The sequence below is a fragment of the Mastigoproctus giganteus genome, chromosome 12 (assembly GCF_048544385.1).
Source record: "Mastigoproctus giganteus isolate SK-2022 chromosome 12, ASM4854438v1, whole genome shotgun sequence".
In the NCBI taxonomy this organism is placed as follows: Eukaryota; Metazoa; Arthropoda; class Arachnida; order Uropygi; family Thelyphonidae; genus Mastigoproctus; species Mastigoproctus giganteus.
The window spans coordinates 19,782,755-19,796,455 of NC_143586.1; the positions used below are offsets into that span (position 1 = coordinate 19,782,755).

At 34.7% G+C, this 13,701-nt stretch overlaps 1 protein-coding gene across 1 annotated transcript in view; it reads left to right on the plus strand.

Moving 5' to 3' along the window:
- Positions 1-13,701, plus strand: part of Nubp1 (NUBP iron-sulfur cluster assembly factor 1) — a 67,944-nt gene that overhangs the window by 26,921 nt on the left and 27,322 nt on the right. The window contains exons 4-5 of the mRNA XM_090386946.1: positions 4,192-4,260; positions 10,391-10,423. Of these exons, the coding sequence (XP_090243072.1) occupies positions 4,192-4,260; positions 10,391-10,423 (102 nt within the window). The remainder of the gene's footprint in view (positions 1-4,191; positions 4,261-10,390; positions 10,424-13,701) is intronic.

Below are 13,701 nucleotides of genomic sequence, written 5' to 3' on the forward strand. Positions count from 1 at the left end.
TCCAGGGCCGAATTGATCGACAAGGCTCTCATCATATACTCCCTCCTATCGTGTCTGGGCAGAATTGCAGACACTTTCAAATTCAACCCTAATTCTCGGCTTTTGTTCAACAGTGACCTGTACCTGTTAAGTAATTCTGCTGGTCTCCTACTCTTAATATCATTATTTAAAAATTTTATTCCCATGGTGAATTTCCTTCCCACTTATTCCAATTAGTTAGGGGCAGGTTGAAGTTACCCATAATAAGACATTCACACTTGCTTGCCCATCCATTTGCATGTAGAGAATCTTGTCACACTCTTCTGGGATCCTCTCACCTGTAGATTACCCCACTCTCATTATACCTTTGCTTCCAGCTAACTCCACCATTCTGTCCTGGCAGGAGTAACTTTTGAATCTGCAAAAGCCCATTTTGCACTCAGGTTGCTTTTAATAAGAAGCATGGCACACCATCTCTTCTACCTACCCTATCCTTCCCAAATACATTGGAAAAACCATAATTATTTATATTAATAAAATGAGTGAATTCAAACTCATGTTTAGGACAACATATGCTGACTTACGTGGTGCCACACAGAATTTGGAGTTGATGAGTTCACTATGGTTTTTACTTATTTCAGTAACGATATTTTATTCTCATTTTTATTTATGTTTATTCATTTTACCCTTTGACTTGTGGTTTACATCAGAAATGAAGACACACATTGCTATTTTTCTTGTAATCCTGGTCGTTGACACTTGGCGGTTTTGTAAGTTGTGTGGCAACATCCTTATTTTGTAAATTTTGTAATTATTTATCTCTAATTATACATATTTTATTTGTTACCTTCTATCACTTTATCACCTCATTTTTTTTCCCCCAATTTATATATATATACCGTATTTCCCCATGTATAAGACGCACCTTAATTTTGGGGCCCGAAATTTGAAAAAAAATGTATTACATAAAGTTACTGAACTCAAGTTTTATTCATCATAAAATTCATACAACTCATCACTGTCAAAACTCCCATCCATTAGCTTGTCCTCATATATTGCCTCATCCTCAGTTCCATCTATGGCATTTGAAATGCCACACTTCTTAAATGACTTGACAAAGATCTCAATCTTGATATTATCCCAGGATCTTTTCACCTAGGTACAAACTTCTCCTATAGTTGGTTTCTTCACTCTTCCTGCTGGTGTCAGATTGTCCCCAGAAGACTTCATCCATTGGTTCCATTTGTCTCTCATGGCAGCTTTGAAGGGTTTGTTAATGCTGACATCAAGTGGTTGGAGCTAGGATGTCAAGCCTCCAGGTATGACGGCAAGTTTTGTTTTTTTCTCTGCAGCAATCTTCTTTGTATTTTTTGTTATGTGTCCCTGAACTGATCAAGCACCAATAGGGCAGGTTTGCGTAAGAGCCCACCTGGTCTCCTGCTCCAAACTTTCTCAAACCAGATCTTCATCCCATCCTGATCCATCCAACCCTTGTCATGAACATGGAAAATCACTCCTCGAGGAATGTCTTCTTTTGGCATTGTTTTGCGTTTGAAAATCAGCATAGGAGGCAGCTTAATTCCGTATAATGGCTCTTTTCATGTCCACTTGTCTTCACAGTTACAGTTTTCACCCCCCTTCTTATCAACAATTCTGTTACTTGGGACATGAAATTGAAGGGGGACTTCGTCCATATTTGCAGTCTGTCCCAACTCAAACTGAAGTGTCTTCCGACATTGAATGACAAAACGGTGAAATTCAAGGACCTTCTGCTCATAGCTTTCAGGCATCTTTTGGGCAAGTCTGGTGCATTTACGCATGCTTAATACATTCCGTTTCATGAACCCGAAGCACCAATTGTGTCCTCCTTTGAAATCAGTAACTTATTTTTCATCAGCAATTCTTCTTGCCTCATGCTGAATCATCTTCGTGGACACAGAAATTCCAATTGCCCTTTGCTCCTCAATCCATATCTTCAATTCCCTCTCTAAATCAGGCCATTTTGCTGACTTGCCTCTAATGGCCTTCTTCTGCCGTGGTGTTTTCAGTAGGGTTTCTTCTTCCCGTAGCCAGTCTCGGATTGTTTTCTCAGTTGGAGGAGGACCAAACTTACGTTCAGCAGCACGATTTCCATTCACTTTTGCAAACTGGATCACTTTTAACTTGAATTCAGCACTGTACAAAAATCTTTTCTGAGCCATTTCTGGGCAGAACGTGGCAAAACGTAACCTAATATATTGGTATGGTTATTTCTGGCGCAGGCGCCTCCGTAGCCAGGTGGGAAGGAGCAGCAGTGCGTAGCGCACGCTTCTTGATTAGACCGGGGTTTGAGCCCGTCACCACCAAATACGGAGGATGCGGAAAGGTCAAGGAATGACCACCGCATATCCCGGAGCAATATGGCCTTAGTTGCTAATGCTCCTAAAAAAAAAAAAAAAAAAAAAAAAAAAAAAAAAATATTTCTGGCGCATGGGCTACTTAGGCCATATTGCGCTTAACCTAATATACCGGTAACAAGTGCGAAACAATGAGTGCAAAGACAACAAGCGCAAAAAAGCGGGAAATGCAAGTAAAAAAAATCTACAACCACTGTATAAGACGCACCCAGTTTTTAGACCCCAAATTTTTCGAAAAAAAGGTGTGTCTTATACATGGGGAAATACGGTATATATATAAATTTTTTTTTTTTGTTAGTGTAGCAAAAGTGCCTGTGGCTTTCTTTCACTGTATGACTAATATTAATGTAGACAAAATGCTGCCTTTAAAAGTACATTCTGATTCAGAACATAACACAGTCTTGTTAATTATTCTCTATAGAAAAATATTTCATAAGTATTTTTTGCTTTTCACAATGATTTTCAGTAACATGCTTAATACATAACTCAGGATCAATATGGAAATTACATGGTAATGATGAGCACACTGTATGAAACTTTCCTTTATAATGGGATCTTTAAATTTCTTTTTTATAATGAAGCATTTTAAAATGCAGTATGTGTTATATCATTTTGTGTTTCTGCATTAAAATGCCTTTTAACTATAGTATTTAGCAAATTATTAAACACTAATTCTTGTAACCATATGTAGAAAGTTTTGAAGCAAACAATTTAAATGGAGAAGAGAAGAGAAGAGAAACTAGAAAATGATCCAAGGATGGGACACCCAATTCAGGCAACAACATCACCAATAATGTATGCGAAGTTAGAATTGAGAGTGATGAAATATAGATGACTATAAAAATTTCCCAGTTAGCCAGTGAAACTGGTATATCAGAGCTAAGTGTTTTGTGCATGCTTAATGTTGACCTGTAATAGGCAAGTGAGTGGTTTGTTTTCACTGGGTTTAAAAGATGTTGGAAAAGAAAATTGGACAAATTCACACAACATTGGGATCCAGAAACTGAGCAAGAATTCTTACACTGGAAACACAAGGGGAGGGGTACCTTGAACTGCCTTGCTCACACTGAAGAAATTCAGCTTACAGTAGTCTGCTGGAAAGATCATAGCAACATCTTTCTGGGATTCAAAGGATATTCTCCTTGTTGATTAAATGTCCAACAACACCACAGCCTCTGGTGAAAGTTATGCTTCCACATTACACAAATTGTATATTTCTATAAAGAAGAATCAACTCTGAAAATGTTTTTCTGTTACATCACAACAGTGTGATGATTTTGTTGCAGTTGTAACACATGCAGATCATCGGGTTGTAGTTTCTTCTTTGGAGGTATACGACTCAAATGCCTACCTCATGCATGCTATATAATCCATCCTCCCAGATCTCCCAGCTACTGTTATCTGTTCAGAAGCTTAAAAGAAAGCATTTTATGAATGTTATTTTTCCAATGATAGTGAACTTAAAGCTCAATGGATTAAGGCAAAAGAAGAATCATTTTGAGAGGGGATAGCTTTTTAGAAATGAAATGATGGGCATTAACATCAAGGGGGGTTATACTGAAAAAAAAAAAAAAAAAAATTTACCTTCTCTTTGTCTTCACCTAGTTAGTTAACTTTCCAAGTGCCCAGCATCTGCAGAAAATTTCCCTAAATCCAATAAACACAAATGAAATTTCCCAGTTAACATTTAAAAAAAAAAAAAAAAAAATACCTTCAAGACACAGCAACATTATAAACACATGCCTAATTACTTTTATTCAACAAAACTAAAAGCAGTTGCTGTAAAAAATACTTAGTAAGCATTATTTTATAATAGGTTGCAGTACTGGATGTTGATATCTGTGGTCCTTCTATTCCTAGAGTAATGGGAGTTGAAAGTGAACAGGTAAGCCAGTTGATAAGTTTTTGCAGTTGTTTAAGCATTTGATATCTTAATTGCTATTAATGTTATATGTATACTAGAATGTGTCAGTAGTTTTTCATTATAAGTTTACATAATTAATTATCTTATTCTGTCATCTAAAATTGTTGTCAAACTAAATAGTTCATGTTATTTTGTTACAGAAAATAAGATTTAATACTTTAACACATCTTTAACTTAGAAAATATCCCACAGTTTCTTATAACAGTCATTCAAATGGAATAAATAGTTGCCACATGTATAGAAAGAATGACTGCATCCACAGAACAGATAAAAACTGTCTATGACAGTGTAGGTGTAAAATACCTGGTGTGAATCAGAAATGGCAGCTGCTTTGCATGCAGTGATGCACTTTTTTGAGTGCCAAGGGTGAGTAACCATTGAATATTTATCACTGTATAGTAGCAGTATATACTGAACATACTATTTGAAATACTGAAAATACTATTTGAAATGCTTTCCATTGTTCAAATGGTGTAAGAGCAGTGGCCCTTCGGCAATGCCTTGCATACAATCCTGACCTCTCATCCTGTGATTATGACATCTTTAACCCCTTGAAGAAGGCACTCAAGAGTTACAGCTTTCATTCAGATGATGAAGTGATGGAAACCATCACATTTTGGTTTCTCCATCAGCCAGCAGAAGTGTCTGACTTAGCGATACAACAGAAATTCTAAATTGGTATTAGATAAATCGTAGAGGTGAAATCATTTTTTTTGTAGTCACTGATGAAAAAGAAGAGGATAAATCCATAACACAGTTGATGTGCTGAATATTTTAATAAAATTAACTTTTGTGTAGAGGCAACGCGGCACCTCTGTAGCCAGGTGGGAAGGAGCAGCAGTGCATAGCACACGCTTCTTGATTAGACTGGGGTTTGAGCCTGTCACCACCAAATACGGAGGATGTGGAAAAGGCAGGGAATGACCACCGCATATTCCCGGAGCAATATGGCCTTAGTTGCTAATGCTCCTAAAAAAAAACAGTAGAAGCAATAACCTACCTCTGCACATGCACACACACACACACACACTGTCGACTGTTTATAATGAAAGGTAATGGCTACCACTTTCATTTGCTGATTTATTATGAAAAAAAAAATTGTATTTCCTTAATGATGAATAATAAAAATTTCATTCCCTATGACGAGACTTATAGGTGATTGCTTTTAATGACAACACCCTTGTTTGTTAGCAGTCTGTAAATGCCCTTGATTGCCATTCTCTAATGTTCAAGTGGCCAACTTATGAAATCTGCTACTCTACCAGAAACAACCATCAGCTTATTGAATTAGATAATTCTGTAATTTAAAAAGTTACTTTATTTAATTCTAGTTAAATCATAAGTTTGATTCATTGTGGTATATATGTATTTTTTACAATCAAAACTTGAGGGCAAGAAAATGAACAATTGAATAAGTGAATATTCAAGAATGGTTTTGATAATCTTTAACAGATTATGATAAATAAAATATAATTTTCAGATTTTTCATTCTGTGTAATGCTCCAATTATATAGTTGCTTACAGATTTATTGAAGGTACAACTATATGTTGTTCTGTTCTTATAATTTCAATATCATATTCTGGAGGCCAGGCTGTCAGTCAGCATGCAATTTATGTTATACTAAGATTAACTGATAGTTTTAAAGCATGTGAAGGTGGAATAGGCAGTTATGTGCACATCATAAATTGATGATGACATGGCAAAAGATTATCAAACAATTGATCTTCTACAGAGAGAGTTGAACTAATGCATTGTACATGCTAAATACATACGAGACATGGCAATGTAATTCTTGGACTAGTGCTATTGCAGGCATTTTTGACGATTTTTTTTTTTTTTTTTTTTTTTTTTTTCTTGCAAATAGCAACCAGTTTCATTAGTATCATTAATGTTTTGTGTCACTATTTTGCAGTGGAGCAATGAACGAATATAAAATTTTGCTTTAAAGTGGGAAAATCTGCAACAGAAACATGTGAAATGTTAAAAAGTGTTTATGGTGATGAAATGTTATGTCATACCAGTGTATATGAATGGTATAAGCAGTTCAAAAATGAAGATGTTTTTGATGACCCAAGAAGTGAGCATCTATCAACCTCTGAAAACGAGGACAGAGTTGCAAAAGTTCAGGAAATTGTGGCAAGAGATCACCATTTGATCCTCAGAATGATTGGTGGTAAATTTGATATGAATAAGGAGATGATTCATAAAATTCTGCATAAAGGCTGAGAGAAAAGGAAAGGCTGTGCAAAATTTGTGCCGAACAGCCTCACGAATGAGCAAAGGCAACGAGAAACATCATACGAAGACTGCATCCAGACTTGTCAAGACGATCCTAATTTCCTTAACTGTATTGCCACTAGAGATGAGTGTTGGGTGTTTCTGTATGGCTCAGAGACAAAGCATCAAAGCATGCAGTGGACTTCAAAATTATTTCCAAGACCCAAAAATATTCATTTACAGAAGTCCATGATCAAGACAATGCTGATCATGTTTTTTGCCAAATGGTCTGATTCAAAAGGAATTTGTACCTGAAGGGGAGAGAGTTGATACTGCATTCTACATACAGGTGCTTCAAAGACTATTTGAAGTGCATTTCCTGGGTGGGGCTGCAATCTTGAGAGAAAGGCAGCTGGTTCTTGTTGCATGATAATGCCCCCATTCTGCACTTGTGCAGACATTTCTGACAAAACATGGCATTGTACAGATCAACCATCCACCCTACTCTCCTGATCTACCAGTGAACTTCTTCCTCTTTCCCAAGTTGAAAACTGCTCTCAGTTTTATATATATATATATATTTTTTTTTTTTTTTTTTTTTTTTTGTTGTTGTTGTTATTTGGTTTTTAGGAGCATTAGCAACTAAGGCCATATTGCTCCGGAGACATGCAGTGGTCATTCCCTGATCTTTCCGCATCCTCCGTATTTGGTGGTCACGGGCTCAAACCCCGGTCTAATCAAGAAGCGTGTGCTGCTGCTCCTGCCCATCTGGCTATGGAGGCGGCTATATATATAAAATCCAATTAATCCAAAAATTAAATAGAGATAAAAATTAATAAAAATATATATTAAAAATAAATAAGAAAAAATAGTAGTAGTACTAGGCTTTCTGTTAGCTTTTCTACTATTTTTTCTTATTTATTTTTAATATATATTTTTATTAATTTTTATCTCTATTTAATTTTTGGATTAATTGGATTATATTTACATGGGGGTAGCGTGGCATTGTGCTAACGCTGCGTACGTACTGGCATCTATAGCCTAATTTGTTTCTATATATTTTCAGTTCAACTATTGTTTTGTCAGTGGTGTGGTTTGGCCATGCTAGTACTAGGCTTTCTATTTTATTATTTTTTTGCTGCATAAGGACCACCACTATGCAAGTCTATTGCATCGGCAGTTTGATTTTAGTATCATTCTGTCGTTCCATGGATTTGTTTAGTGTTCGAAATGCAGTGATTCCCTGACTATTATTGGCCTCGTGGTCCTCTGTCGAGATGGGGCATAATGGTCAGTCTGTTTTATTTCATTTCACTTTATTAATTATTATTTTTAATTTATTTGGTCATGTAATGTTGTTAGTCTACATTTCCACCTTAGCGAGATTTCATAATTCGGAAACAGGTGCCTACGGTGGGGCGCTGCTAAAGTTCTTTCAATTGGCTTAATTTTCTAAATTATTCTAGGAACGTTGCTTCAACACTACCCTCCCCTTCTTTAACCCCCGCTCCCTATATTTTTCTGTTATTGTTATTTTTTATTTGGTTCAGTTCATTTTCACTCTACTGGTTTGCCATGCTACTGGCAAAAATCCTATTTTAATTTAGTTTATATATTTATATATATATATATAAAACTGATTGAGTACTGATTATATATATATATATATAAAGTGTTATTTGTTATGAAGTATAACTCCACAATATGAGAGATGCCTGGTGGTGTGCACTGATTAATGGATATTTTTGTCTAGATTGTGATGGAGTTTACTGACATATGGGTTAGTGCAATTTGCATCATTTTTATATGTGTAGGTATAAAGTGATCATCTACCCAGGTAGACAGACGTATTGGCATCATTTTAATTATATCTCATATTGTGAATACCTTCACAATGAGTTGTCATGGTATTGCACTACCTTTAATAAATAATGCTTTACTAATGGAGAAGACTGTTACTTATTCTTGACAGATACCACCACCCAGATGGCACCATTTCATGGCTTTTTGGCCTCTATTTGGTGGGTGGGCAGGTACCATGGTGTTGCAGGCTTGTTTTTGTTATTGATCACAGTTATCCCCTTCAAAGTAATCCCCTTGTGAGTTTATGCACTGGGTCCAGTGTTTCTGCCACTGCTGGAAACATTGCTGGAACTCTCTCTCTCTCTCTCTCTCTTTTTTTTTTTTTTTTTTTTGAGATTGCATCAGGCCTCTGCAATTCTTCAATTTCTGGGATGTCCTGGAAACGATGCGCTTTTAGCTATGATTTTTTTCGTTTTTGGAAATAAGAATAAATCATGAGGGAGCAATTAGTTGAATAGGGAGTGGGGGACACAACTACCATGTTTTTATTTGCTAAAAATTGCTGCACATAGATAGCACTGTTGCAGGAGCATTGTCATGGTGAAGCAGGTAGTCCTTATTCTGTCGTCATTCATGATGTTTTCAGTGGATTTTTTTTCCCTAAGATGCTTCAAAACATCCAGTAATAATGCTGGTTAACTGTTTGGCCTTGAGGCAAAACCAGCATTCATGATGAGACAAGCCTTTGCAGCGAAGAAGACCAGCAACCCACTTTTTATGTTGGACCTGACTTGCCTCACTTTCTTTGAACAAGTAAAGTGTAAAGTGTGTTAGTTGTCTGATGGCACCAGGGGGTTTCCCCATCTCCACATTGTATTCTCTGTACGTGTGACACAGAACTCTGTGGACACTTTTTTTGGACATGAAGATGTTTTGGATTTCCACTGAGTCAAGTGCTATTTCATTTCAGGGTCATAGCAAGAAACCCACATTTTGTCTCCTGTTATAGCCCTTGAGAGGAAGTTTTGATTATTTCTGACCTCATCCAGCAGTTCCTGACAGCCGACCGGGCTAGCCGGATGGGTAAAGTGCCTGCCTGGCAACCCAAAGGTCGCGGGTTCGATTCCCGCCTCGGGCTTGGATCAAAGTACTGCAAAAACCTTGGGAAGTGCATTATGGCCACAGAAGCCTATGCGCCAACAACTACCAAAAAAAAAAAAAGTTCCTGACAGACAAACGCCTGCCTTTGTTTCTGCTGCATGTTCAGTTCTTGTGTTAAAATGCATTGGTATGTTTCGTAAGGAAGTCCTTACCAGTCAGTAATATTAGAATGATCATTCGTTGGTATTCACTGATGATTTGGTGAACTTTCTCCACATTTTCACTTGTGTGACTTGTCAGTGGGCAACCTGAATGTGCACAGTCTTCAACTGAAGTTTTGCCATGTTTGAATCATGAAAACCACTCACGTTTGTGTTCTCCCCATGGCATTGTTACCAAAAACTGTTTTGAGCATCTCATACATTTCTGATGCTTTCTTCCCCAGTTTGAAGCAAAATTTCACACAAATGCATTGTTCCTTCAGATCAGCCATTTCACGAATAAATGAAACTACCAATCATACTTAAAAAGCACTATAATAAAAAACTGTAGCTATGTGACACAGCTGGCCACAACAGCAGAATTCACAAGATTGATTTGGGAAATACTAATATAGCAGCATCTAGTGCTAGAATGCTTTACTATTTGCAGTTCGCGTTTAAGGAAGGCCACCAGTCTGGGATCTTTTGGATATGCCCTCATAAAGGCACCTGTTATTATATGATAGGAATTCACACTGGTGTTAAATATTGATTTCAAATCCAGTGTGTTATGTTTATGTGATTAATGAGATATGGTTTATCAAACAAACTGGAAGGATTTTAAAAAAGGTAAAATTTCAAAAAATTTTTCTTTTCTTTTAAAGAGGTAAAATTTTTAAAGTGAAGTATAATAAATTTAGTCTTTGATAATATTTAATGTTTAAACTATCTTAGATCATTCTTAAATTATTATGTATTAATTTCTTAGGTACATCAGAGTGGCTCTGGGTGGTCACCAGTGGTAAGTTATTAAACAAAATCTTAATTGTTATTAAGTTCTAATTATTATAGTTAAAGTTAAGTTATTATATTGGACCCATAATGATCTCTTATTTTTATTTATTTGTTTGTAGTTATCTTGATTTATTGCATTGTAAACTAGTAATTTTTCTTACTCTTTTCTAGATTCTCATATTCAGTCATTAATTAATAGGTGTGAGTGTTACACTTCTAGTGATATAGTTAATTTATTAATATATTTATTACACACTGTAGTTAAGCATGTGCATATTGGAATAATTTGGCTATTATTTGTTGCCGATCGGGCTAGCCGGGTGGGCAAAGTGCCTACCTGGCAACCCAAAGGTCGCGGGTTCAAATCCCGCCTCGGGCTTGGATCAAAGTACTGCAAAAACCTTGGGAGGTGCATTATGGCCACAGAAGCCGATGCGCCAATAACTACCAGCTATTATTTGTTATAGCTATAATTTCAAATCCAGTTCAGTTTTGAATATTTTTCCCTGTTCCTTGATCATGCTCTTTAATATTGTTATACACTTATAGGAATCACACCTCATGTTAGTTCAAAAGTCACCTTCATATGGGCAGTATCACTGTAAGAAATCTAACTTACACTTCCTGTGTGCATATTTAGATCTGTTTATGAGATGGTCAGTGTTTATTAATCTTTTATAGGCAGTTTCCATATTGCTCTGCTTGGTGTCAGGACATGATATTAGGTGTTTATTTATGATTTTTGTACATTTAGAAATGAATAAAGTAAAGTAAATGAGAGTAAAATGAAATTTGATGAATTGTGATTAATTTATTAAATTAAAATGATTAGTAGTGCAGTCTAATGTAATAAAATATTACATATAGGTATCATAACTATATGTGTTGAATACATGGCTATATGTATTGAATAAAATCAATAATTAAAAAAAAAGATTGTATGATTATTATATATTCAACTAAATTTTATTATTAAGTATTATTATATTTTATTATATTTTATTATTGATATTATTAAGTATAAATTTAATTGGATAACTGACTGTTTTGTATTTTTTCTTAATCCTTTTTTGCCGTCTTAATTATTATGTTAGATTCTATCACAAAATATTGATCCAGTTAATGTCAAACTGCTTGCCATTGTTACAATTTAATATATCTTTGTTTATATGAAACTAATAATTAGTGACTGTTCATTCACTAATTATGAGTTTCATATCCAGTTTGATTTTATTTTTACTTTATTTTATTTTGTTTAATATGTATGCCTTGATTTTCACACTTGTTCTATTTGTCTATTATACAGAGTCCACCAAAATTAGTGTAGCAATTTTATATTTCTGTTATTTTTATTTTTTATTTTTTTTATTTATATTAAAGGGAAATTTTACCATGGGAATATGGACATTTCCACAGTGTTCTTAAATTTCAGAGTTGTGTTTTAAAAACAATTGCTTTATTGTCACTATTTGAAGAGTATACTAAAAAGAAAATGATCCAAGAATATGCGGCAAGATTTTGAAAAAGTGAAATGGTCATTAATGGGCAATAAACAGGAAAAAGTCTACAAGAATGGAGGGCAATAGTGCCTTCCTACAAAGTTCAGCTAGTACAAGAAATCTCTTCAACTGACAATGCTAATTAGTTATTATTTGCAAGGAGTCTGTTGGAACATTTCACATATAGTCAGATTTCAAAAATGATAAAGTCCAAAGAAGCACATTTTCATTTAAATGGTTTTGTGAACAGATGTAATTGTTGACTGTGAATAACTGAAAATCCACAAAGTGTGTAGCAAATAAACCTGCACCCCAATATGTGATTGTGTGGCTTGGAAATATGCAGAGCAGCATAATTGGGCTGTACCCCTTTGAAGTGATCAAGGTGTGATGGTAAGAGTGAACAGTGAAAGATATGGACACATGGTTGAAAATTTTCTTCTGCTACAATTTAAGCACATTGGTTCAGGATTTTGGTTCAATGAAATAGAACCACCTGCCAGACAGCAAGAGCTACAATCAACATGTTGCAACAATTCCCAAGGTTAATTTCACACTATGGAAACATTAATAAACTGGCTTTCTTGAACTCCATATTTGATAGCATTTGACTTTTTCTTGTGGTGATACCAAGGAGAAGGTCTGTTTTTTAAACTATGAATGCTTAATGAACTCAAAGATAACATAAGGGGTGAAATAAATACCATAACACCTTAAACATTAACTGCAATTATGAGAATATTATTTTAGTGCACAACAATGTATAGCATCCAAAGGTTGCAAGGAATGTTCCCTAACAGATTAATTTCATGCTATGGAGACATTAATTGGCATGATTAATTTCTTATATATATGGTAGTGCTTGACTTTTTTCTTTTGGAGACATTTAAAGGATAGGTAGTATACCTTTCAACACCATTTGAACACTTAATTAACTCAACAATAACATAAAAGCTTAGATCACTGCTGTAATGCATGAAAAATTAATCGCAGTTATAGAAAATGTTTTAGAGTATACAGTATGTGTTCAGTGCTAGGATTATTTTTCATACAGGAAGTCCTCATTGTTTGTTATTTTATTAATTCATGACCAATTTTTTTTATCACATGCACACCACAGTTTATGATATCTCATGTTGAGTCATATTGCTGTTAAATCAGTTTTCTTTGTGAATTTATTGAGAATTTCTCAAATTTTCTTATAAATTTAATTTCAACCACAATATTAATTTTAGTTGTTTAAATATTTTCATACAGAGTTTGCTTTTGGCAAACCTCTTATGCATAAATATTAAGGCTTTGAATATTCATGTTTAAACCTAGTTCATCATCATAGAAAAACAGTTTTTGTAAAGCTTCTGAGTTATAAGAAGACCTTGAGATAAATCACAGGTGATTTCTTAGCAATATCTCCAACAAGGGTATCAACAAAACTACATTCAAATTTATTAAAATATTTTCAAGAATAATTTAAAAGCTCTAAAAATATCTTCAGATGTTTTAGCACCCTTTTTACTATTAGTAATGAAACTAATATAAATATTCTAATGAAGTTACATAAGCATGTAAAGCAAGAATTTTGGAAAGTGCAAATTAATAAGCTTTTAATGCTAGTCATGGATGGTTTGATCACTTTAAAGTCAGTTTACTGTTACAAAGTGCTTTACAAAGAAAAAGAAAAGCAGACAAATGAAAATCAGTTCATTCTTTAAGAAAAATGAGGCTACAGTAGCTGAGTCTTTGCAAAAATAGACTGGGGATTTTTTGTTTATTTATAGTTTACATT